The 26,729-nt window shown below is 44.4% G+C and overlaps 1 protein-coding gene across 3 annotated transcripts in view; it reads right to left on the bottom strand.

Moving 5' to 3' along the window:
- Positions 1-8,404: 8,404 nt before the first annotated feature.
- The window catches only part of FRS2 (fibroblast growth factor receptor substrate 2), a 71,005-nt gene continuing 52,680 nt past the window's right edge, over positions 8,405-26,729 (bottom strand). For all 3 annotated transcript variants that reach the window (XM_088452508.1, XM_088452509.1, XM_088452510.1), the window contains 2 exons: positions 24,838-25,001; positions 8,405-10,759 (listed from right to left, as the gene is read on the bottom strand). In XM_088452508.1, the coding sequence (XP_088308634.1) occupies positions 9,806-10,759; positions 24,838-25,001 (1,118 nt within the window). In that variant the 3' untranslated portion in view covers positions 8,405-9,805. The remainder of the gene's footprint in view (positions 10,760-24,837; positions 25,002-26,729) is intronic.

The raw sequence follows: 26,729 nt of genomic DNA, 5'->3' as shown, positions 1-26,729 counted from the left end.
TGCCGAATTTCGCATGCGCACGACGGAGGGAGCTCCGTTGTGCGCATGCGCGAGACCCGAATAACGACGGCCAAGCCGTCCTTATGGGTCTCGCACCAAAGGGGGCGTGCTGTCGATGGTGAGTGACAGCACGCCCCCTTTGGTGGGCGTGCCGGGGGCGTGGCTGCCAGACAGAGGCGTTCCCATGGGAACGCCTACCGTCTGAGTCCGGCCCCACTGACATCACTAGTGATGTCAGTGGGAGTGATTTTGGCTCTGATCGAGCCAAAATCACTCCAGGGCTTGCGGTCACTGAGACCCTACCGCAGGGTCTCGTCGCAAGCCCGATGGTCGCGATGGTCTTGACCATCGCGACCATAATCATGGACGCTCGCTATAGCTGTGGGTGGTAACCCACAGCTACGTGAGCGTCCATGAGGCCGCTCCAAGTTGCTGTAACCCCTAAAGTGCACTCCAAACAAAATAAATTATTTTCTGTGTTTGTGAATTGTGTGCACTGTGGCTGCACGTGCATCAACAAAAGAGCAGCGCCAAGCGTGCGCCTGTGTCCCATAAGTAAAGGGCTGGCTGGCTTGTCCGTTAAAGGGTACTGTAACCCCCAAAGTGCACTCCAAACAAAATAAAAAATTATTTTCTGTGTTTGTGAATTGTATACACTGTGGCCGCACGTGCATCAACAAAGTAGCGCCAAGCGTGCGCATGTGTCATAAGTAAAGGGCCGGCTGGCTCGTCTGTTAAAGGGTGCTGTAACCCCCAAAGTGCACTCCACAAAAAATAAACAATTCTTTTGTTTGTGTGCGAAATGTATGCGCAGTAGCCGTACGTGCATCAACACAGCAGCAGCGCCAAGCGTGCGCCTGTGTCATAAGTCAAGGGCCGGTTTGGACATCTGGTCCGGACTGAAGGACGTGCCAACAATTTCTGACAAGTCTACTGTCACTGCATATGATACTGTCACCATTGACAGGATGGTGGAGGATTACATCGGTGACAGCATCCAAGTAGGCATGTCAGACAGTCCGTACCTGTACTGGCAGGAAAAAGAGGCAATTTGGAGGCCCCTGTATAAACTGGCTCTATTTTACCTGCGTTGCCCCCCCTCCGAAAGAGTGTTTAGTGCAGCCGGGAACCTTGTCAGCGAAAGGCGTAGGTTGCTTCCACAAAATGTGGAGATGATGGTCATAAAAATGAATTATCAACTCTTCCAGGGAGACCAGCCTCCAGAACGTACAGAGGGACCTGTGGTGGTGGATTCCAGCGGGGACGAATTAATACTCTGTGAGGATGAGGATGTACACAACACTGAAGAGGGTGAGGAATCGGTGGATGAGGAGGATTAGGACGACATGTTGCCTCCGTAGAGCCAGTTTGTGCAGGGACAGATTAATTGCCAGCTTGTTTTGTGGGGGCCCAAACGAACCAATCATTTCAGCCACAGTCGTGTGGCAGACCCTGGCGCTGAAATGATTGGTTTGTTAAACTGTGCATGTCCTGTTTATACAACATAAGGGTGGGTGGGAGGGCCCAAGGACAATTCCATCTTGTACCTCTTTTTTTTCTTTGCATTATATACTGTTTGGGGCCTAGTTTTCCAAACTGCCATCCTGTCTGCCACTGCAGTGTCACTCCTAGATGGACCACGTGTTTGTGCCGCCCACTTGTGTCACTTAGCATAGTCATCCAGCTACCTCGGTGCAACCTTTTGGACACAAAAACACTATTGTGAGGTGTTCAGAATAGACTGGAAATGAGTGGAAATTAAGGTTATTGAGGTTAATAATAGCATAGGAGCAGAAAAACTGACAAATTCCGTGATTTTAGCTATTTTTATGCTTTTTTCAAAAAAATACAGATCCAAAACACAAAACCCAGAACCCAAAACACGGAAGGGTGGTTTTGGCAAAACCAATCCAGATCCAAAACACGAAAAGTGGCCGGTGCACACTACTACTTTAAATAGGTGGGGAATTGAAGAAATCCATGTATGGAGTGGATCAGATTGATGGACCGTCGGGTGTTGTCAGATGCCTGGAGGCCAGATATGAACCCCACCCCACCTGGTCCGAGGGAATCAGATGGGGCAGAAGAGGACTCAATCTATTTGCCAAGATTTTTGCATACATTTTAATGTAAACATTTAATAAAGCGATTGGTCTATTATTGGTACATAATTTCCAGGTTGCGCCCTGGTTTAGGAATAACCATGATATTAGCAAACAAGGTTGCCGCGTTAAAGGAGGACCCGTTGAGAAGTTTATTTAAAAAAAAAAAAAAAAAAGATTTAGCAATTTTTTTTGAAATAATACTGTGGTGTGAGGCCTTCAGGAAATGGAGCTGCTATGGGCTGAAGTCCTTTTATGGCTACTAAAGCAATCTAATCAATCCAGAGACCCTCTTTTATCTAGATTTAATCACCAAGACAGAGTCTGCTTTTTCTGCCTTATCATATTGTGTTGCAATTTTTTCAGGATGATAGCAGATCTGCGCGAGAGAATGGTGTTTAGGCAACCTTTGACCCTATTCTTGTGAGCAAATCAGAGGAGCACAGTTTATGCGGCAATAGAAGTTTAGCGATCTCCTCTTCTAAAGAAGACCGTTCTCGATATGCTCGTTTCTTTATAAATGCCGCCTTGCGAATAAGCTTGCCTCTTATTGCGCCTTGTGAGCCTCCCATATCATGGCATGAGATATTTCTTCTGCAGGAGTTAAGCTCAAAATATTCTTCGATGGCGGATTTTATTTAATGAAAGGTAGTAGGGGTTTAGCAATAACGCATCATCTAACGCCATTTCAATTATTTCTGAGGCGGATTAAACAGTTCCATATGAATATATGTGCCAGCATGATCCACCCATGAGAATGGTATAATGCCAAGCTCGAGTAGTTATTTGGGGAAAAGAACATGAGAGTAGAGCCATGTCTGTTCTATAGTAGGTTTGATGCGGGCTGGAGTAATGAGTGTAATCCCTTTCCATTGAGTTTTTAAGCCTCCAAGAATCTATTAAGACCATTGCAAAAAGTACAAGTTGCACGAGGAGTGTTTAAAATCAATTTTAGGGTGTGGAGGGGAGGATTTGTCTAAGGTAGGGTCTAACACTATATTGAAATCTCCTCCGACAATGAGATGACCCTGAGTAACTCACTCAAAGTGTCTAAAAAGGCCAGTGAAAAATGCAGACTGACCACTATTCAGAGCATAGATATTGAGTGAAATTGTTTCAGAGTGAATCGTGCCAATGAGAATGAGATAACAACCCTCAGGGTCGGCTATGGAGCATGAAAGTACAAAGGGAACTTTTTTAATAAAATTGCTACGCCCCGTTTTTTTTGCAATATGCGGAAGAAAAATAAGTATGAGATAAACTTTTAAGAGTGTGTGCACCAGTCAGATGAGTTTCATGAAGACATACTTTCTCTTTTCTACAAGGCCCTAGAACTAGTGTGCGCTTCTTAGGGGAGTTAAGACCATTAACGTTTATTGATAGAATTTTTCGCGACATACGTATAGTAAATATATTAGAAGCTCAACTGAAGGCTCAAATTGGTATAGAAGAGTAGAGGGGGAGATCCAGTTGGGCCAAGAGGGGAAGGGATATAAGCAGAGGATAAGGAAAGAATGACACAAAAAGAAACGAGAAAGGCCTGAGGAAGCCAAGACCCTTAAGGAGATAGACCCCAAAAGACAGTACACACATAGTAAATACAATATATAGTTCTAACTTGAAGATAAGGGTCCAGGGGATTGGTGATAAATAATATTTCAAACATAGGCCAGTCAAGACCCAGGACCCTAAGAGGCTTGACAACATACATCAAGGTGCTGATAGAAGCTAAGTGGATCTGTGCCGAGCCAATAGTTTTCTTTATCCAATAGGCAAGTGTGATAATAAAACATCACATTAGAACAGTTAAGCCAGTTATGGGTGAACCACATTAATGATCACACTTAATAAAATTCAAATATCATGTGTCCCACGTGTTGTAAAGACCAAGTAAAAAAAACAATTAAACATACAGTATTGTGAAGAATGATTAGGAATACAGAAACTGTCATGCCTAATTGTAGAACATGAAAAACAAAAACACATAGAAATAGTCTGTTCCTGGTTTGTAACCATAACTCCAGTCATCCAGTAGAGCTACTTTAATAGCCTATACAAAATGATAGGTCTCATAAAACAAAAAACCTTGTCAAAATTAAACAAACTTGTTATGCTAAAGGATACCAGGGTTTACCATATATCTTGGTAGCATGAGGAGACTTTTAGTCAGAGGGAGACTACGCTGCACTTACAACAACATTCCTATAGGACTAAAGAGTGAGCAGAGTACTAGTGTCCGCTCTATCTTTATAAATGAGAAAGTCCCAGTGTGAGCAGTGGACAGACTCAAGGTGGAGGGAAGTCCTCGTCTCGACACCTGTTAACAGCAGACCATTCCACAACAGGTGGTCTATGTCATAGTGGCTTAGGGGATGTATTCGAGGTAGAGGTCATGGGAGGCTCTTGTAGTATCCCTAGTGTTTTCAAAATAGTTTGACCTTGCTCCACTGTTTTAGCCAAATGAGCAGTGTAATTTGCAAAACCTGTAACTGAAAAGGGAAGTTCCAACAATATCGTACAATATGTTACCTCAGCACTTTGGTGATTGGTTGCAGGTCTCTCTTTTTGGAGAGTAGATGGGCAAGATCCTGAAATATCTGTGCAAGTCTCAATCATCAATAAAGAGATTATCCCTCGTCATGGCAACAAATTTCTCTTTGGTGCAGAAATAGTGCAGCCATGTGACTATATCTCTCAGCTTTTGTCCCTGAGATGGTTTACATCTGAGGGCTCTGTGTGCTCTATCCAAGAGTAGGTCACGTTCCTCTAGGTCAGGGAGTATATGCTTAAAGAGTTCCCTCAAAATGATGGTAAAAGTGGTGGTGAAATGGTTTCTGGTAATTTCTGATCCTGAGGATGTTTCTTCGTTATCTGTTTCCAAGATCTTCCTGTTACTATATAATATCATTGACCTCAGTCCTTAGTAGGGTGGAGCTCCCTATCCACATTAGGATAGCGACAAAGATGGGTCAGTTTTGGATTCGAGAGTATCTGTTCAAGTACCCAGAGCAGCGAGCTCGGACTTAAAGTAATCTACGGCCCTTTTTAATGTTTGTTGGAAAGTTATGTTAATACCATCCACCAGAGTGGAAAGAACAGTTTGTATATTAGGGTCAATTTCCATCTCTGAAGACAAGGCTGAATGAGGTGAGCTAGAGTGATCTGTAGTTTGCGTGGATGATTTTGATCTAGTATTAAAAATACTCGGGGTGGTGGCTGCAGCAAATTTTTTATTTTATGAAACATAGTACTAATAAACGTTGGGATAATTTAGAGAAATTAAAATGACTAGTATAGGTAAAGTCTGTGATAACAAAAATGAAAGCGAGACATGGATCCACTATAGAGGTCAATGAGGAGGGACCATAGAGTCCAGGATCAGGCCATCAGCGACAAGCATCTTTTATACAGCAAAGATGTTAAGCCGTAGCCCAGGTAGTAACAGTTTCAAGGGGTGTAAATTAGGAAGAGCGGCAATGTGACTCGCAACAAGTAATGCAGTATGCAATATTAACTGATAGAAATATAAACATATACTGTAGTGTTCAAAAGATTGTTAAAGATGGTACTCAGGTGCCCCCCAGTGGAGGATCAAGTTCAGTGCAGCTGCTGTTTAATGAGGCTTAAAATGGATGCCTATGTAAAACAAGTGAAAATAAGCTAGTGGCACACTATAGGTATACAAGTACTATAAGCTGTAGAGTCATAAGATGTGTTGTTTCAGACAGGCTATAGTTCTCTTGCAAAGATCACAGGGGATGGAGATGGGGGGGCAGCATGAGAAAAATGCTGCACTGACAAAGAATATTGCAGGTGCTGTGAGGTAGGGCTAGCAACAGAGGGGGTACCAAGGGGGCTCCAGTGTATGGGAAGGAGAGGGTCCCAGTAGAGTTACTCACTGATGGCCAGGAGTGTTCCAGTGAGTCTCCGGGTCTCCAGGCGTTGGGGAGGGTGAACGCTGTGCCGGGGTCCTAGCAGCAGAAGTAGCATGGGTAAGTCAGCTGAGCCACTCTGGCAGCTGCAGTGTTTGGGTGATGTGAAGCAAAGTCCACCCGTGTCTACACCAGTGCCAGGAATTGCTAATCAATTATTTCTGCATTTTTACAGATAAAATTAAAGTGAGGGTTGCACATAACCAGTGTCAGATGCTAGACATCAGATAAAAACAGTAAACAAAACAACTTAACACATATCTAACACCCACCCTACAATCCACTAGAGCTCTGAGAGGCCATAGCAAAGTTGTGGTGAGGCTCCCAAGATTTCTAGAGAAGGACACTCCTGTTCTCTCACCATACCCAGCAGGACACCTCTTCATCCATCTGTGTGCACCACTACTGGCCATCCTGCTTAGAGAGTGAGGGAACATCAGTGTGTCTTTTACCTCTGAGCAGACACATACATTGCATGCGGAAAGTACACAGCGCTTCACTTTTTCCACATTTCATGTTATGTTACAGCCTTATTCCAAAATGGAATTAATTAATTTTTGTCATCAAAATTCTACACAAAAAAAAAAAATAATACCCCATAATGAAGTGTAAAAAGTTATGAGATTTTTGCGAATTTAATATAAAAAAAATAAATAAAAACACTAAAGGGGCACATCCACTAGACGATCTACTCCCTGTCCAATCTCTAAACGATTTTCCCTTGAAATTTTATCTTTCAGTCTGAACGATTTGCAAACTATCTTTAATAGATCAAGTGAAATTTACCTGCATGTTCAGTCGACTGACAAGATGATCAAACGACCAGCGGGAGCGCGCTTCGTTGATCGTTAATGACCAAACACTGTACGATTTATAAACGATTGAACGATAACGACGTCGTTATCGTTCAATCCCTGCTAAAATTGTGTAGTGGATGCCCCCCTTAAGAAATCACATGTACATAAGTATTCACAGGCTTGCTCAATACTTTGTTGATGCACCTTTGAGAGCAATTACAGCCTCAAGTCTTTTTGAATATGATGCCACAAACTTGGCACACCTATCTTTGGGAAGTTTCGCCCATTCCTCTTTGCAGCACCTCTCAAGCTCCATCAGGTTGGATGGGAAGCGTCGGTGCACAGCCATTTTCAGTTTTCGTCTGGCCACTCTACCATACAAGCCTGATTGGTGGATTGCTGCAGAGATGGTTGTCCTTCTGGAAGGTTCTCCTCTCTCTACAGAGGAATGCTGTAGCTCTGACAGAGTGACCATCGGGTTTCTTGGTCACCTCCTTGACTAGGGCCCTTCTCCCCCGATCACGCAGTTTAGATGGCCGGCCAACTCTAGGAAGAGTCCTGGTGGTTCCGAGCTTCTTCCATTTACGGATGATAGAGGCCACTGTGCTCATTGGGACCTTCAAAGCAGCAGATATTTTTCTGTAACCTTCCCCAGATTTGTGCCTCGAGACAATCCTGTCTCGGAGGTCTACAGACAATTCCTTGGACTTCATGCTTGGTTTGTGCTCTGACATGCACTGTCAAGTGTGGGACCTTATATAGAAAGGTGTATGCCTTTCAAAATCATGTCCAATCAACTGAATTTACCACAGGTGGACTCCAATTAAGCTGTAGGAACATCTCAAGGATGATCAGTGGACACAGGATGCACCTGAGCTCAATTTTGAGCTTCATGGTGAAGGCTGTGAATACTTATGTACATGTGATTTCTTAGTTTTTTTTTTTTTTTTTTATTAAATTTGCAAAAATCTAAAAAAATAAAACTTTTTACACGTTGTCATTATGGGGTATTGTGTGTAGAATTTTGAGGACAAAAATGAGTTTATTCAATTTTGGAATAAGGCTGTAACATAAAATGTGGAAAAAGTGAAGCGCTGTGAATACTTTCCGGATGCACTGTATACTGTAGCCCTAGAATGTTGCCTCATACACAGCATTCTAAAGCTTTAAATTCCTTGTGTAGTTGAGCTTAAACAGGGAGCCAATTAAAATTTGTGTTGACCGCAGACAGAAGCATGGCCCAGTAGCACATCACTATTATATTGTGTGTGACTAAAGTAATTTCCCAGTAGACCACACCTGTTGGATCCCCAAAATCTGGACACCCCATGAAATCAAGGTTGTTAGCAGGTATGGGTACCTGCAATTACACTTGTCTTCGATATATTGGAATAGTATGTTAATAGGTACGCATTAACAGATATTATGTGATTCAATTGCATGAAACACATGGCACACATGCAACTATACCACAGGTTGCTTCAGTGGATGAGTAAATAGTTAATAAATGCTTTATTATCATATATCAGACTAAGAAACACATTTTCAAGTAAAAAGTGACAAAAGAACAATGTGTAATCAGTATTTTATTGCCATGCTACAAAATGATGTTGGCACCAATGAAATGACAATGTGGTCATTATAAAATATATATTTTAGTGATCACGCGGTAAGCAATATCAGTAATTGATGCAGTACCTGGTGCTCACCAAATATTAAGTTAAAGGCTAGTTATTCAGAATGGAGCACAGTTTTTTCGTCTTTTCTTAAAAAAAAATAATAAAAAAGGATGTTTCTGCATAGTATTACTTTGCTTGAACCCTTCAGTGCAAAAAAAAAAATAAAGAGCAGCACGTGTCTGCAGATTGTGTTATGCAAGGAATGGCCAACCTTCAGCACGAAGATGATTACGTGTCATGGGAGATGTAGTGTAGAGAGTAATATAAAAGGTTGCCCACTCATGCTATAAACCTCTTAGTGTTAGTTAGAAGGGTCACAGTTCAAGACAGTATTCATGGAATGTTTAGTGCAGATATAAACCTACAGTTATTTAAAACAAAAATTGTTATGAAAAGTTTGGCAATGCACATCTATATAACTTTTAAAAAAGGAAACAATTCAAAATTGTCTATACTACCTTTATACAAAAAGTTACTATTTATATACTTTTAAGTATGAAAAATTAGATTTATAATGCAAATTAGGAACATACAATCTTACAATATCATACAAAGGGGAAACTGTATTTAGTCTTTATACAAATGTATATAGGTTTGCATTAAATACATGCAACCCAGACATACTGTAACTTAAAATACCAAGCCCCTATATTACTTTACAGCTGAACACCTGCACTAGAATTTGCAATGCAGAGACGGCCATTATCGGACAATAGCCTGAATAGTGCTTAATGTGCAAAAACATGCTTGTTTGGCTGCAGAGTGTAAGGCTTTAATTCAGCACTCTACTGAGCCAAAAAGCAACTTTCCTGTCGTACCAACTTCCTCAATTTAAAATGCTGGTAATTTGGCAAATTTCTGGAATCATAAAAAGTTTGTATAAAAAGAAAATAAAAAAAATACATACTTTTATATATATCACACATTCGTACTGTAAATGAAATTCCAAAAATAAAAATTTCTCTGTAGCTTTGAATGGCAACAGTCTAGATGCAAAATATAGGCAAATGTAGATATACTCAAAACTGGCATGTCACTGCAAGTCAAATCAATTAAATAAGTACAAAAAAGGAAATACAGCTATGCAACTATACAGTACATACTACTATTACTGTAGAGTGAACCTTATTTTAGGAGTACCTGCTCTACATAAATTCCCTTTAGACAAAAGCATAGGAAAAACAATGAAATCTATGAAAAGTGTTAGTGTTTAAGATGTGAACAGTTCTTTTTTAATACATATTTCTTTGTAATGAAATACGCAAAAGGTGCAAATGACATAACTGGCTTGAGGCTCACATGGGTAGGTCAGTGCTGTTGTGCCTAGTCTTTCTAGAAGTACCGTCGTCTCGTGGCAGTGCTTTCTGCAGATTGGACATAGCAGCAGTTCTTTCAATGTCTATGACAGCATACAGCTCTGTGCGTCTGGTAGGAGTTTGAGGAAGTGGAGTGGTTGGGGTCTTCGGTGTCTGAGGGTTGTCAGAATCACTGCCACCTTCCAAATCAACCTGTATATAATTAAGCTGCCTATGTTCTAAGCTTGGGCGCCTTATATCAAAATTAAATACCGTAGGTGCACAGTCCCGACGCCTAGAAAACTCAACTTTGTGAGCACTCAGTGGAACGGTTACATTTTCTGTGTTCACATAATTATGCATTGGGTCTAGGTTATTGTGAAAACCATTAATAGATGGGGTCTTTGGTCCTAATGGGTCGTCATCCTCCTTACTGGATTTTCGGGCTTCCCAAACAGGAGGAAGAGATGGTAAATTTTCATAGTTTATTAGCACAGTCCTCCTCTGAGCAGAGTTATTAATATTTTGGATATCTGTGGGGACAGGTGGTGCAACACGTCCCCTTCTTGCCCCAGAAGCGACTGACAGTCCATTAACATTTTCATAAACCATCTTATTGCCAGAAGGTGTATCTTTATGTTCATCACTGTCATAACCAGTGTCCCACTCTGTGCTATTTGGACAGTTACCACAGCCGCCCTTTCCACCGCTTTGTTGTTCCTCAAGTATCTCCAGTTTTTTTTTCTCCATTAACTGTCTTTGAACAGGAGTTGGTCCTAAAACAAACTTCACTCCTTCAGATTCTAGGATGACCTGTGGGTCCCGATCGGGAATGGTACTGGGCTCAGCACCAGCTGCACTGCCTTCAGAATTTGAGAGACGAGGCTCGAGTGGTGTTGGCACACTTGGTCTCTGATCCTCTTGTACCCCAGTCGTGTTAACATATGTATGCACCTAGAATTGATACAAAAGTTTAGCGTTACTGTGATTTCAATAATATGAGTTTCAATAATGTTCATATAAATTGTACTGGTATATTACTGTACACACTAAATGTACCCGCCCAGTTTATTTATTTCACATGTGAAATTAAACAAAGGCTAAAAATGGAATACCTTGTTATTTACAGGCCACTTTATTTAATGGGCCACTCTCAGAACACGACAATAGATTTGGTTTGCAATCTGGGTAAAGTTGCTTCCCTTTCTCATTTTCCACATTATTTTTCTTTATTTATTGTAGTTGCCATGCTACCAATTACATAATAGTACATTATTTGTTATTATATTAATGAAAATGGGGTTATATTGTTCACTATATATGGGGGAGCTGGGGCAGGCCTCTATTGGACTGTTAATGCACTCATATGTTGGTGTTTATTATTAACTTTTACACTTTATGATTATAATGGTTTATTCATTTATTATTGGCACCGTGAGGAGTGGGGTGATCACCCCATTATCACAGATATGCGCCCATTAATTTTTTTTTTTACACATTTACACTGTATCCATGTAATTAGTTTGTTTCAGATGTATTATTGTAAGATGGATGTTGATTTTAAAGGTCCTCTACCTATTTAATCCCTTTCTGCGATTAACATCATGGTTGAATGCAGAAGCTGAATACCTAATTTATATTTGTTACTTTTTCGGTCCAAAAATAAAAAAAAAATGTTTTTGGTCCTACTCTTTCATATTATTGTGCTCCCGGAAAAATTATTCTAACAGATCTACATTTTCTTTGGGGAGCAAATGGATATAGAGTATTATTTTATTAGTTATATTATCTCTCACACACTAGAGTTAAGGGCCCCATACATCAGCAATCTGAAAATCACAATTGAACAATCTGAAGATTTATTGCCCGATTTTAGGATTTCCCAATCTAGCAATCTGTGCCCATACTTTACAGATTTTTCAGTGATTTGCTGATCATTTTCAGCAAACACAGATCTTCCAATCTTGAAAGGCTCCATCATTTTACTAGTGACGGTCTGCAATTCTGCTGATCATCTCCATACACTAGCAATTTACAGTCCCAATCCATCTGTGAAATCCAACATGTTGGACAATCTGATTTAACAATTCCAATCACTATATGGTTGCAATCTGTGAAGCCCATACATTGCAGATTTGTATACACAATCGATTGCTGATGTATGGGGGACTTTACTCAGATGCAATTATTCTCAAAATGAAGGTGAGAAAGGAAAACACCACCTGCCGCTGGTAATTAACACCTTGATACTATAAAAGGATTGATATCAGTTAAACACAGCGCTGTGATTTGTGGACATACCCTTCATAAACTGATTAGCTGGACACCACCATCAGGCTACAGGGGACCAAGCCCAGCAGGGGTGAAACATATGTCCTGCCTGTTCTCTCTCTGAAACACACTGCACCCCGCTACAGGGGGATGTCGCGCTCGGCATGAAGATTCAGCAGCGACTCATGATCTGCACTTCTAGTAAGATATCTTCTTTCAGTGTGTGGGCGTACCTTCCGGCGGCAAATCTAGCCCCTGCAATGCGGTTGTAACAGGGACCCCCTAACGCAGCAATGGGTTAGACACCAGCACACCTTCTCTATATTTTCTCTGGCTACTGCCTCTGATCCCTCTTTCATTCGCAGTCCGCTCCAAGAAGGGACCGGGACACTAGTGCCACACTTTACTATCTATTTAAACGGTGATGTGACCACTCTTATCCTACATATTGAATCTGCCTGCTGACTCTTTATGCATGCCTGTCGCACAGAAAACATAAAATACATCTATGTACATATGAAGAGTCTGAATATCTAAGGTCCTCAAATTAGAAATTATATATCCTTAACGTAGGGGTTAACAGAGTATCTAATACTCCTGATTTTGTATCTTCAATCAGCTGATGCTCTGCACAGTTGGGGATCTGCCAAGGCTTATATGCTCACAGGGTACTTGCTTGTCCTCTTTTATATATGCTACACCAGTATGTTAAGCAGTACCCCTGTTTTTTTCGACAGGTACTCATTGCGATACTGTTTGGAAATTTGACCTATTACCTGATGCTTTATTGTCAGTATTTTGATATGTGTTGAATCCATTACATAATTAGTCTTACTTCCCGATGATACGCCAGGGATGACTAGAATCATTTGTCTTTATACACACTCTAGTCAGGGTACCCCATTATTTTATGAGAAGAAACAAATATAGGTTATATTTTAATATACCAACTATTCTATATTATATCATTCAAGTGTGCCCCCCAAAAATATTTTTTTTGTCCTTTTGGCTTTGGCTGAAAATTACAAACATACTGAATATTTTTATTGATTCTTGGGAGCACCTCCAGCCTGAGAAATTAGAACACATCACATGTATATTGCTGGTTTAAAACTGAAAATAACTTGATCTTCAATTAACCTTTCCTGTGCGGGATATCTCTCGTTATTTTTTAAAGCAAGAGATTGCTCTACAGGGCATACAATGCAATGCAAAATATCTGCCAGCTGTAATTAAACTTTACATAAAGAATTCATGAGCTTCCTATTTAAAAGATAACATGTAATACAGCAAAGTCAAAGAGGCTTGCATTCTCTTGACATAGTGGTGCATAATGAGGTACAACTATATATATATATTAGTGCAAATGAGACCAGCAGCACACTCTTGGTAGTAGCAACAATGCGGAGTGCAAACACATAATATGATATGTAATAAAGAAAGAAGGAGTCAGCACATCCATATTAATCCATAGAAAATGTATTAATCCAGTGTAGAACAAATGTCGAGGTTATTTGAGGGGCTTGTGAGCAAAGTCATAGCAATAGTTCATCATAGCACAAACAGCAGGTAATCATGAAAATACTCATCAGCCGTTTCGGTGTCAATCCGACACCTTCATCATCAAGGGCATATCACACAAACAACAACCCCTGCCTACATATACATCCAACAATCAAAGTAAAGCATAATCACCTGTACATAAACGCACGGCGGTGGGTCACGAGACCATGGCTCAGACACACGCCGGGTATGCCGGAAGTGACGCTCCTGGACCGGAACTAGTCACTGGTAACCAAGACAACCTAACAACAACGCGAGCACCGGAAGTGACGAGACGAAAAACGGATCGAGTCACTAGTAACCAGGGCAACGCAACTCAATGAGCAGTGTAAACTCAATTAATATAATTCCTTAGGTAATAGCTCAAATAAACACTGTCTACAGAGAGAGCACCAGTATAAACGCGCCATGACCTCCAAACGGTTGGTTACTCCAGCATATTGGTACGTAATGTGACATAGCGAGCATGATCCACATCATTGGTGGGTGTATAATAGACAAAAAGATTTTTACAAAAGAAACCCAAAGAAAAAGAAGTAGAAAACCATAATACAAAAGAAAAAATACAGTAAAAAACAACAACAACATTTCCATTACAGCGAAACCACCAATATAGAGAGACTGAATAAAGTATACAAAAAACTATAAAAAACAACTCAATGACAGCCCCTCATTAAGTCCGTGCGGGGTCACAGTGTTAAGTTGACTAATCCAGAAACATTCACGTTGTAAAAGCAATTATTGCGATCTCCTCCTCTCCTTAATGGAGCAATATGGTCAACAGGAAAAAATAAAAAATCTTTCATAGTGTGACCATGTGCTGCAAAGTGTCTCGCTACCGAAGGTGTATTGGCATCAACAGCCCGTAAAGCCTTCTTAATGGACGACCGGTGTAAGGCAATCCTCTCCTTGAGGAGCCTTATGGTTTTACCAACATAGAGCAATAGACAAGGGCACCTGATGAGATAGATAACGAAACGGCTGTAACAGTTCAGATGGTATCCAATATCATATGAAAACAAGAAATATGGTAAGAACTTACCTTTGTTATCTCTGTTTCTACGAAGTCCATAGGGTCCACAGGGTTGACCTTGGGGTATAGCTGGATCTGGATCCACGGGCACCACGCAGTTAAAGCTTTGCTGCTCCCAGGATGCACTTGGGTCCGTCGTCCTCTATACCCCGCCCCCGGCCACAGGCACCTCAGTTGGTAAGCAGCTAAGGCCGGAGGAGGAGACTAAACAGAGAGAAGGAAGACTGGAACACACAAGAAACCATACTCACAGAAATGGGAGACGGAAAACCGGTGACCAGCCACACAGCCCATTTTAAGCCAGGTGCGTCAGGGCGGGCGCCCTGTGGACCCTATGGACTTCGTAGAAACAGAGATAACAAAGGTAAGTTCTTACCATATCTCTTGTTTTCTACTTCAGGGTCCATAGGGGGTCCACAGGGTTGACCTTGGGGATGTCCCAAAGCAGTTCAACTAAGGGCGGGGACGCTCCTGTGCTGAAAGGAGTACCCGGCGCCCAAAGGATGCATCCTGAGAGGCGTCAAACGCATAAAACCTCAAAAACGTCTGAATTGAAGACCAAGTAGCCGCCTTACACAGCTGAACAGCGGAGGCGCCACGTCTAGCAGCCCAAGAGGGACCCACAGAACGAGTGGAATGAGCCTTAACAGAGGCTGGCACAGGTAAACCCTCCTGTGCATAAGCCTCACAAATAACTGAACGAAGCCAACGGGCTAACGTTTGCTTGTTGGCAGGCCAACCCCTCTTGTGAAAACCGAAGAGGACAAACAAAGAATCCGACTTCCTAACCGAAGCAGTCCGGTCCACGTAGATTCTAAGTACCCGGACTACATCTAAGGAAGCCTCACCAGCGGAAAGATCAGGTGACTGAAAAGCTGGCACAACAAGTTCCTGATTAATGTGGAACTTTGAGACCACTTTGGGCAAAAACTCAGGACGAGTGCGGTGAAAATTCAGAAAAGGGGAGCGACAGGAAAGCGCCCCCAATACTGAAACCCTCCTGGCAGAAGCAATTGCCAGGAGAAAAATGGTCTTAAACGTCAGCCACTTGAGCTCCACCGACTCAAGCGGCTCAAAAGGAGGACCCTGCAAGACCCGCAGTACCACCGACAAGTCCCACGGAGCCACCGGAGGCACGAAGGGAGGCTGGATCCTGAGAACACCTTGGAAAAAGGTGTGAACGTCTGGCAGTGTAGCAATCAGTCGCTGAAACCACACGGACAAAGCAGACACATGAACCTTCAGAGAGGCCAGGCGTAAGCCGAGGTCCAAACCCGATTGAAGAAACTCCAAGATTCTGGAAACCCGGACACCTGCGGATCATAGTTTCTGGATTCACACCACTGAAAATAAGTGCGCCACACCCTGTGGTAAATCCGCACGGAAGCAGGCTTGCGTGCCCTAAGCATGGTACCAATGACCGAACTGGAGAAACCCCTAGACCTCAAGACGGCTGTCTCAAGAGCCACGCCGTCAAAGACAGCCGACCCAGATCCGGGTAAAGGCAGGGCCCTTGAGACAACAGGTCCCGACGCTGAGGAAGAAGGTACGGAGCGTCGATGGAGAGGCACCTCAGATCGGAGTACCAAGGACGTCTGGGCCTCGCCGGAGCCACCAGCACGAGCGTGCCGCCGTCCTGCTTGAATTTCCGCAGAACCCGAGGAAGCAGGGATATCGGAGGAAACAGATACGCCAGGTGAAACGTCCATTTCACCGACAGAGCGTCTACCAGACAGGCGCCTGCGTCTCTTGTCCTTGACCCGTAAACGGGCAACTTGTGATTGTGACGGGAGGCCATCAAGTCCAGCTCCGGCAGCCCCCACCTGTCCACGAGTAGCTGAAACACCTCTGGGTGAAGCGACCATTCCCCGGGATGCACGTCGTGACGGCCGAGGAAGTCCGCCTCCCAATTGAGGACTCCGGGAATGAAGACTGCCGAGATCGCTGGAACGTGACACTCCGCCCAAGCAAGAATGCGAGACACCTCCGACATTGCTGCCCGACTGCGAGTTCCCCCTTGGTGGTTGATGTACGCCACCGTGGTGGCGTTGTCGGACTGCACCTGAACCGCCCTTCCGTAAAGAGCGGGGCCGGACGACTGCAGGGCCCTGTACACAGCCCGCAGTTCCAGGATGTTGATGGGGAGAAGTGCTTCTTCCGCGGACCAACGACCCTGAAGCGATAATGAGCCGGTCACTGCCCCCCAACCCCGAAGACTGGCATCCGTCGTGAGCAGGACCCAGTCCAGGATCCAAAAGGGGCGCCCCTCGACCAGATGCGCCGTTACCAAGCGAAAGACTGCCGAACCTCCGGGGACAACACCAGCATCTGAAAGCGGATCCGGTGAGGTAACCCGTTCCATTCCGATAGAATCAGCCCCTGCAGGAGCCGGGAATGGAACTGGGCAAATTCCACCATGTCGAATGTCGACACCATGGACCCCAGAACTCTCATAGCTGAATGGACCAACAGGCGGCAACTGTGTATCCGCAGCTGCAGGGAGGAGACCTTCTCCGGAGTCAGGAAAATCCGTTGCTGACGAGAATCCAGCAGGGCTCCCAAATGAACCATCCGCTGTGATGGAATCAGGGAGGACTTCTTCCAGTTTATCAACCACCCGTGTGCTTGAAGACAAGCAATGGTCAGGTGGAGATGTCGAAGAAGCACCTCCGGGGAGCTCGCCAGCAGCAGAAGATCGTCCAGGTACGGCAACAGACGTAGACCCTGACCCCGAAGGTGGGCAGCAATAACCGCCATCACCTTGGTGAACACCCTCGGAGCCGTGGAAAGGCCAAAAGGCAACGCCCGAAATTGGTAGTGATGGTTCAGGATAGCAAACTTCAGATACCGCTGATGTGCCTGTGCTATGGGCACATGGAGATAGGCGTCCTGGATATCGAGGGAGACCATATAATCCCCGGGTTCCATCGCCAGAATGATGGAATGTAACGTTTCCATCCTGAACCTGGGAACTCTGAGGTATCTGTTCAGAGACTTCAAATTCAGGATAGGGCGATGAGAACCATTGGGTTTCTGTACCAGAAACAGAGTAGAATAGTACCCCGTCCCGCGCTGAGACTGCGGAACGGGAACAATGACCCCTGCTTGTAGCAAGGATTCTATAGCTACCTGAATCTGACCAGCTTTGGTCTTGTCCAGAGAAGGACTCGTACAGAAAAACTGGTGGGGCGGCCTGAACCGAAAAGACAGGGCGTACCCCTGAGAGACTACTTCTCGAACCCAGGCATCCGTGGTGGTATTGTGCTAACACTGGGCGAATTGGAGAAGTCGGCCTCCCACTCTGGGGTCCCCCAGAGAGAGGCCCGTCCCATCAGGCTTATCCTCCTGCGTGGAAGAAGGGCGCCGAGCATTCCATGCCTGCTTCTTGGGCTTGGGTGCGGCCTTGGTCGCCGAATGTCTCGGGAAGGACTGGCCCTTGGCCTTACCCTGAACCCGAAAGGACCGAAAGGCAGAGCTCCTCACTTTAGCCGGCGCAGAGGCCGAAGGGAGAAAAGCCGACTTGGACTTAGCCAAAGTATCCACTATTTTGTCCACATCCGGACCAAATAGTAAATCACCATTAAAAGGCAAGGCCTCCAGACCCTTTTTGAATTTGCATCAGCCCTCCAGGACCTCAGCCACAGGGAGCGCCGAGCAGACACCGCTGCAGCCGACACCCTAGAAGTGAGCAGGCTGGCATCCAAAGACGCTTCCCCAATATAGGAAGCTGCATCCCGCATCTGTCCCACTAACGCTCTCTGGATATCCGGAGCCTCATCAGGAAAGGTATTCTCCAAGGCATTGGCCCATGCCTCAATGGCTTTAGCCACCCAGGAGATAGCCATGGACGGGCGAGCCACCGCCCCGGAAAGAGAATAAATGGACTTTAAACAAATCTCCACCTTCCTGTCCGTGGGATCCTTCAAAGAGGAGATAGACGGCAATGGCAGCGTCGCGCTTTTGATCAAGCGGGTAACGTGGGAATCCACCACCGGCGGAGTTTCCCATTTCCTGCAATGTGCTACAGGAAAAGGATAGTTCGCCGCCAACCTCTTCTGTGGATGGAACCTCTTACTGGGTAATTGCCAGGCCGCCGCCATATGATCCGATAATTGATCAGACAGGGGGAAAACAGTTGAAGTTAGGAAACTTCGACCTAGGAGCCGGCGCATCATCCTCAACATGTAGGATAGCTCGCACCGCCCTAACTAAGGCTGGAACATTAATGGAGGACTTAGCTTCCACCTCCTGCCCCATGACATCAGAGTCAGAGTCCTCATGGATTTCTCCATCATCTGAGGACACTTCCGAGTCCGACAACTGCGCAGCTAGTGAACTCACAACCGGACGTTTAGACGCCCTTGGTGGCACATCAACTTGCAACATGGACTGAAACGCCGAGGATGAAGCCGCCAGACTCTGTACGGAGCTGGAGAGAACATCCACCCAAGGCGGAGGAGCCGTCGGAGCAAAACTCTGCAAAGGCACTACAGACTGACGCGTCCCTGGGGAAGACTGCACATACACAGGCAGTCCCGAGTAAGGACCCACAGTCTGGGCCCCGGGGGGAGACCGCAACATTTGTGGAACCCCCCGGGGAATGGGGGATGGTGGGCTGCGGCAACGCCCTAGAAGGGACCGCTGATGGGACCGATAACCGGTCCGCAATAGACGCCAGCACCTGTGAAAAAATCGCCCAAGGAGGGTCCTGTGATACAGGGGGGTTGGAGGGGCCCGGTACCAGCTGGCACCGCCCGCACAGACCATCCTGAGAAGTCCTCCCCATCAACTCCAGCAGCACAGCGTCTGCAGGAAAATAACACAGGAGCCACAGAGCGCTCAGTCTCCTCATCAGACATGATACCGTAAATCACAAGAAATAGGTATCACCAGAGGAATTACGGTTTTAACAACCGCGCACTCACCAGTATGCGACACAACAGCCCAGATATGGTACTGTGTAGCACACAACAGTATGTGACTGACCCCACAAATACGTGTTTTATATAAGTGAGGGTCTCAGAAAAACGCCCTTCCCCCACACACCTGCCGGGCCGTAGGAGAAGGAAAGGGATAGTTATAAGCTGACAGCAAGGAGAATAAGTCACAGACAGGCAGCACTAGCAATAGTCACATACAATGCAGAAAAGTTAGTACTCACTGTACCTTCCGCTACAATCAACCGCCCAGATTCAGTGTCTGGGAGGGCTATAGCGCTGTGTACACTGTCTTTTAGCAGGGGAGAGGTACACAGGGGGACCGGTCCACTTGATACCGCCTGGGAGTCTGCGATGTGCCAGTAAAGATGGCTGCCGGAGACCTCAGAGGAGGAGTGGCCGTAAGATAAGAGCAGCTCAGCGACGCCAGACTGCTAGTTGAAAGGCGCGCTGAGCTGAGGGGAGGAGCCACTAGACAGGGAAGGCTGCCTCCCCTGGCTAGCAATTAACCCCCGGGTTGCCGGTCCTGCTACCAGCCTGTTGCCCTGGTGGTCTAGCGGACACGCGGGGTATTCCTCAATTGAGGGGGAGCCCGCCGCCGCCGCTAGCGCCTCCGGTCTGTCCCCAGAGTCCGGAGGCTTCTGACTGCATGTAAAGTATCCGCGGGTCGCCGCGTGCGGCGGCCCGCGGCTTACCTGATCCCCGTCGCGTCCGGCAGCAGTCAAGGGAGTCCCCAGAGCCCGGCTAGTACAGGCTCTGGGGTCCCGCCACGATCCCCAGAGCTGTACTGGCGTCGCGGCGCCAGCGGGGAGAAGGAGCGGCAGCTTGGACGTCCTAAAGGACAGTCTGATGCTGCCGCTCTAAAAGTGTAAAAAAAAAAAAAGTAGAAAAAAATAAAAAATTTCACTTTTAAAATAAAGCTTAGGGGCTGCTCCTGCAGCCCCACTGCGACAGGGTGACCCGACTCCGGCCGGGCACCAACTAAAACTGAGGTGCCTGTGGCCGGGGGCGGGGTATAGAGGACGACGGACCCAAGTGCATCCTGGGAGCAGCAAAGCTTTAACTGCGTGGTGCCCGTGGATCCAGATCCAGCTATACCCCAAGGTCAACCCTGTGGACCCCCTATGGACCCTGAAGTAGAAATATTGGTACTTGGATTAATGAATTGTGCTCCAGTCTGAAGAAACGGGCAGTTCACACAACCATGACATTTGAAAACTCCATTCTTTCGTTGCAACCACGTATTGAGCTTCGTGGCTCCAATATCAGTTTTAGCCACTGCATCTTTAATATTACTGTAGCAGAATAGAGGTTTTTCTTTACAGAGATGCCCTATGGTATCATCAGCTTGAATGATGTGCCAATGCTGTAACACAGCTTCTCGTATACGCTTAGACGCAATGGAATAAGTGGAAGTAAACACCATACGTGAAATCTGGTCACCACGGCTGCTACTGACCAATGCTTCGTCCTGCGTCAGAGTTGCACAATATGAAATGGCCTCTTGAATCTCACTAATAGGGTAACCCCTGTCTATGAACCTCTTGCCCATCTGTTGTAGTGCTAAGGGAACCTCAGTAATGTCCGAAGTAATCCGAACAACTCTCAGTAGTTGTGATAGAGGAAGTCCTTTTTTAAGTGATAGAGGATGAAAAGCTATCAGCCTGTAACAACGTGTTTTTGTCTGTGGATTTCCTGAATAATCTAGTCGACAATCTGCTCCCAGATTTATAAACACAGACATCCAAATAACAAATGGTGGTTTCACTGTAAGATAAAGTAAATCTGATACTGGTATCCAACGTGTTGAGTGAATCAATAAAATCAGTGAGTAGACTCACACTGCCAGTCCACACAAAGAAGAGGTCATCAATATAGCGTACAAAAAAATATATATATTGAGAAAACTCTTCATGTGCAAAAATATGTTGATTCTCGTACATATGCATGTACAGATTCGCGAATGCCGGGGCCATATTCGACCCCATCGCAGTTCCCGTTAACTGCAAAAAGAAAGAGTTCTCAAAAAGGAAATAGTTCTTTCGTAAAACTATTTCCATAAGTAATAATAAAAATTCGATATTAGGACCTCCATAATGTGGACTGCCAGTAATGAGGCCCCTCACTGCATCTAAACAGTCTCTGTGTCCAATGTTAGTATAGAGGCTAGTAATGTTGAGAGTTACAAGTAAACTGGAATCAGGGAGCGAATCCAATGCTCTGAGTTTATTAATAAAGTCCGTGGTATCTCTAATATAATATTTAGTATGTTGTACCACTGGTTGAAGCCAAAAATCAATGTATTGCGACAAGGGCTGGCACAAAGACCCACACGATGAAATTATAGGCCTACCTGGAGGCTTAACAAGGGTTTTATGCACCTTGGGCAATACATAGATGAAGGGTGTCCTGGGATGCGTTTGTGTAAGGAAATGAGCGGTAGGTTCATCAATATAATCATTAGAGAGACCTAATGTAATCACTGCATCAATCTCCTTTTTATAAACATAAGTAGGATCATATGTAAGTTTTTTATAGCAGTTAGATAAAGTATCGCGTTTAACAAAATGAATAAAGGTTTCAATTGAGGAATTTGTCCCTGGAGGGTCAAATGTACTCTTGGGTCTAAACTTGCCACCAGCATCGATAGATAAAGGATGCTTACAGAAAAAATCTTTCAATTTAAGCAATCTATGAAAACGATATAGCTCAACCCCAAATTTAAAGGAATCCTGTCTAAAGGTCCTAACAAAAGAAAGGCCCCTGGACAAGACCCCCAACTCCGGGGGAGTGGGAATATAGGAAGACAAATTGAAGTTAACTACTTCCTCCTGCCCCTTTGATTCAGGTTTCTGTTGTTTGCGGTGTCTAGCCCCTCCCCTTCTACAGGGTTTTTTCCTTTTGGACCCTTGAATTTGGGTCGAGTTGCATCTCCCTTTAAAAAAGGCACTTGTACATGAGAATGATCCGAATCGCTAGCAGAGGTATGAGTATCGACCTCAGAAAATGACCGATCAACTCGGTTCCTCCGGAACCTGCTGCCACCCTTATACCCAGGTTTGAACTCGCCCCCCTGCATCCAGGTATAGACTCGTAAATCCTTATAATCCTCTTTCACACGTTTGTATTTACTTTTTTTGAACACAAGAAGATCAGAGTAAAACTGATCAACACAAGTCTCAATTTTAGTCAACCAGTCAGTACCAGTATCAGCTATCAGTATACCAAGACCAGTAGATTCACATACAGAAATTTCTTTGTCCAGTGTCACAATGTCAGAATTAACTTGTTCAATTACCAAAACCATCAACTGAAGAGAACATTCATTCAGAATTTGGCACCATTGTTTGCAAAAGGCCACATTTGATCTCCCTAAAGTGGGTTGATTCTTGATTCTAAAGCCCCTAGGAATAATTTTCTCCTTGTAATATTGGGAGAGAGTCAAACCATGAAGATTTAATTCTACTTTTCTCTTTCGTAACTTCAGTAAATCTGAATAAATTTCCAAGGGGGAATCCACATCAAAGGCCAAAGATTCAGTATCAGCAAACAAGATACGAGTAATATCCTATTGACCATATTGCTCCATTAAGGAGAGGAGGAGATCGCAATAAATTGCTTTTACAACGTGAATGTTTCTGGATTAGTCGACTTAACACTGTGACCCCGCACGGACTTAATGAGGGGCTGTCATTGAGTTGTTTTTTATAGTTTTTTGTATACTTTATTTAGTCTCTCTATATTGGTGGTTTCGCTGTAACGGAAATGTTGTTGTTTTTTACTGTATTTTTTTTGTATTATGGTTTTCTACTTTTTCTTTGGGTTTCTTTTGTAAAAATCTTTTTGTCTATTATACACCCACCAATGATGTGGATCATGCTCGCTATGTCACATTACGTACCAATATGCTGGAGTAACCAACCGTTTGGAGGTCATGGCGCGTTTATACTGGTGCTCTCTCTGTAGACAGTGTTTACTTGAGCTATTACCTAAGGAGTTATATTAATTTAGTTTACACTGCTCATTGAGTTGCGTTGCCCTGGTTACTAGTGACTCGATCCGTTTTGCGGATCGTCACTTCAGGTGCTCGCGTTGTTGTTAGGTTGTCTTGGTTACCAGTGACTAGTTCCGGTCCAGGAGCGTCACTTCCGGCATACCCGGCGTGTGTCTGAGCCATGGTCTCGTGACCCGCCGCCGTGCGTTTATGTACAGGTGATTATGCTTTACTTTGATTGTTGGATGTATATGTAGGCAGGGGTTGTTGTTTGTGTGATATGCCCTTGATGAAGGTGTCGGATTGACACCGAAACGGCTGTCGGGCGCTACACTCTGGAGGGAGGACTTGTGATGAGTATTTTCATGATTACCTGCTGTTTGTGCTATGATGAACTATTGCTATGACTTTGCTCACAAGCCCCTCAAATAACCTCGACATTTGTTCTACACTGGATTAATACATTTTCTATGGATTAATATGGATGTGCTGACTCCTTCTTTCTTTATTATATATATATATATATATATATATATATATATATGTATGTGTGTCATTTACTATTAAACCACTTTACTATGGGAGATGGTTCGCACTCCAGTTAAATGGAACATTTTCAGCTACATTTGCTTCACTGAAAATGTTTGTTTTGAACTCGAATTTCATTTTGTAGAATATTGGTGTACATCAGCAATTTATGGGCACTTGGACAGGGGAGCACTCCAGAAAAACAAAACATGGTTCCCAAATTGTTCTATTTGGGTATTTTTATCAAATTCATGTACCCCATGAAAATTATAGAGCGTAGGAATACCATATACGTTTGAAGTTTTTTTTTCTTCCTTCTAACAGGGGAAATGTGGACATTCTAATAGGTCTCCACTATTTTAATATTACAAGGGTCTACTGGTAATAATTAGCATGGGTTTCCCATAAATTTAATAATGCCATTCTGCCCTCCATGGAAAACCCTGTAATGCCACATGACAATGTAACACGCGCTTGCACTTTTTATAAAACTAACCTGTATCATTTTGGGATTTATAACACTAATAATTTGCAATGATCACGAACCAGACCACTGTGTTATGGCTCTCAGACAGTTGTGGGAGCAAAGAAAGTTATTTAAGAAACAGGAAATAAATCAATTCATTGTTATACGTTGTGTACACACATTAAAGTTAGCAGTTTTGTACATCAAAAACATCATCAATCACCATGTAAAACCACTTACATGATCTTCAGGAACAAGCAGTGGATGTGTAGACTCCTCTCCCACGGAAGGAAGACGTGTACTACCCACAGAAGGATGTCTACTAGACGGATGAGAAGATGCATCACCAAATGATGGGTAACGTGGGTATCCATTGGGTAAGTTTGAACCTGTAAAACCAGGGGCTACAGCAGGGAAAAGCAAGAATGTAAGTTACTGTGTAAGCTTTGGGTCAAAATACTTGTAAACAATATTACAATACTTTTTAAAATCAAAACTTTGAAATGAAATCCAATGTTTGTTTTAGGACTTTTTAAACAGCAAAGTATTTATCAAAATTTGTCTTCAGATGTGAGAGAAGTCTAGATTTTAGAACATTTATAGTGTTCAAAAACACAAAAAGCTGACAAATTATTCAGAACTATATTCAAATTATAAGCATTTTAAGTTTAGAGCTGGGTACACACTAGTACAATCATACTTTTGATGCGATTTTACATTTGGTTACACTTAAGGTGGGTACACACTAAACTATATGTTGCCAGATTCCGAGAATCGGGCCGAAATATTGTCCACATTGGCCAATGTGTACCCACTATGCATGCCCAAGCGCGCTCACGCCGGTCGTCCATTTGGCGTCTTTCCATCAGTCTGTATGTAGGGCCAATAGAACGACCCAGATGCAGACACCCAACATATCGGGCGGTCGATCACTGCATTGTGCAATGTGTACCGCCCGCCCAATATATCGGACGGTCAGGTGCACCGCTGGGTACGCACATCCACAAGTGTGTACCCAGCTTTACTTTCAGAAGTCCCATTCAAAGTGCAGATTCATGCGTTTACATACTAATTTACAATCCAGCAAACACATCTCTCCAAAATATCTGCTGAAAAGACACAAAGGCGGTGCTGCTGGAGTATAGGCAGAAGCATCTGACAGAAATGTCGATAGCATGTCCACCTCACTTTTTGTCCGATATTGTACCATCGAATTAGATGAATATTAAACTGCACATAAAACCTGCTCTACAGATGTGACTCTAGCCAAATTAGTGCCCTAGGCAAGATTTTGGGTGGTGCCCCTCTCCCCATGTGATTCTGAAAGGGGGAGTGGCCTCATAGAAGGGGCCATCACCTAGCACAACACCCCCCTATCCCAGCACAGCGTCAGCACCCACCACCACTATACCAGCAGAGCACCCCTCTCCCAGCTGTGAGCACCACAGCCCCCTCCCAGTTCCAAACGTACCTTACATGAGCGCAGCCTGCAGAGCAGTCCGACTCAAGGTGCAGCAAGCCACGGGCGGCAGACCCGCTTTTCTGGTCAGCTGGCAGGCCGCAGCGTGATGGTTGCTGGAGGCGGAGCCAACAGCCTTAAAAGGTGTGATTCACTACTCCGAGCTCCGAAAAGGCCCATGATGCAGCAGGCCTCTTGTGACTATTTAGTCCTGAATGAGCCTCTGCCTATGCGCAGAAGCTCATTCTGATTGTATGACGCCCCAAAGCCAGCCCAGCCCTAACCACTAGCCGCCGTCCAGGTGCTCCACCCCCGCAAACTGCAGCTGGCTGTTACGCTGCTGCCAGCTCACTGTTTGCTGCTGCCAGGCCCGATCGGAGCTTACCTGACAGTAGCAGCTGCCAGAGTCTCGGCCCAGCCGGCAGCAGGTGCCCCAGCCGTGCCTGCACCAAACGTCCACCGATCCTAGGCGGGCTTGGATGCCCTAGGCATTTGCTTAGTTTGTCTATGCCTAGAGCCGGCTCTGTCAATGACTGCATAGGCGTGTACCCAGGTTTAGCCAGAGATCTCTCACACAGCAGACTACAATTGACATACATGTGGATTTCATATATTTTTTTCCAACATATCTGAGAGCCGAGAAACAGGGCAAGAAACTATTGCTCTAAGAGGA

The sequence above is a fragment of the Taudactylus pleione genome, unplaced genomic scaffold (genome assembly GCF_031769625.1).
Source record: "Taudactylus pleione unplaced genomic scaffold, aTauple2 ptg000038l, whole genome shotgun sequence".
NCBI classification, from domain to species: Eukaryota; Metazoa; Chordata; class Amphibia; order Anura; family Myobatrachidae; genus Taudactylus; species Taudactylus pleione.
This window is presented reverse-complemented; position numbering and strand designations above follow the sequence as displayed.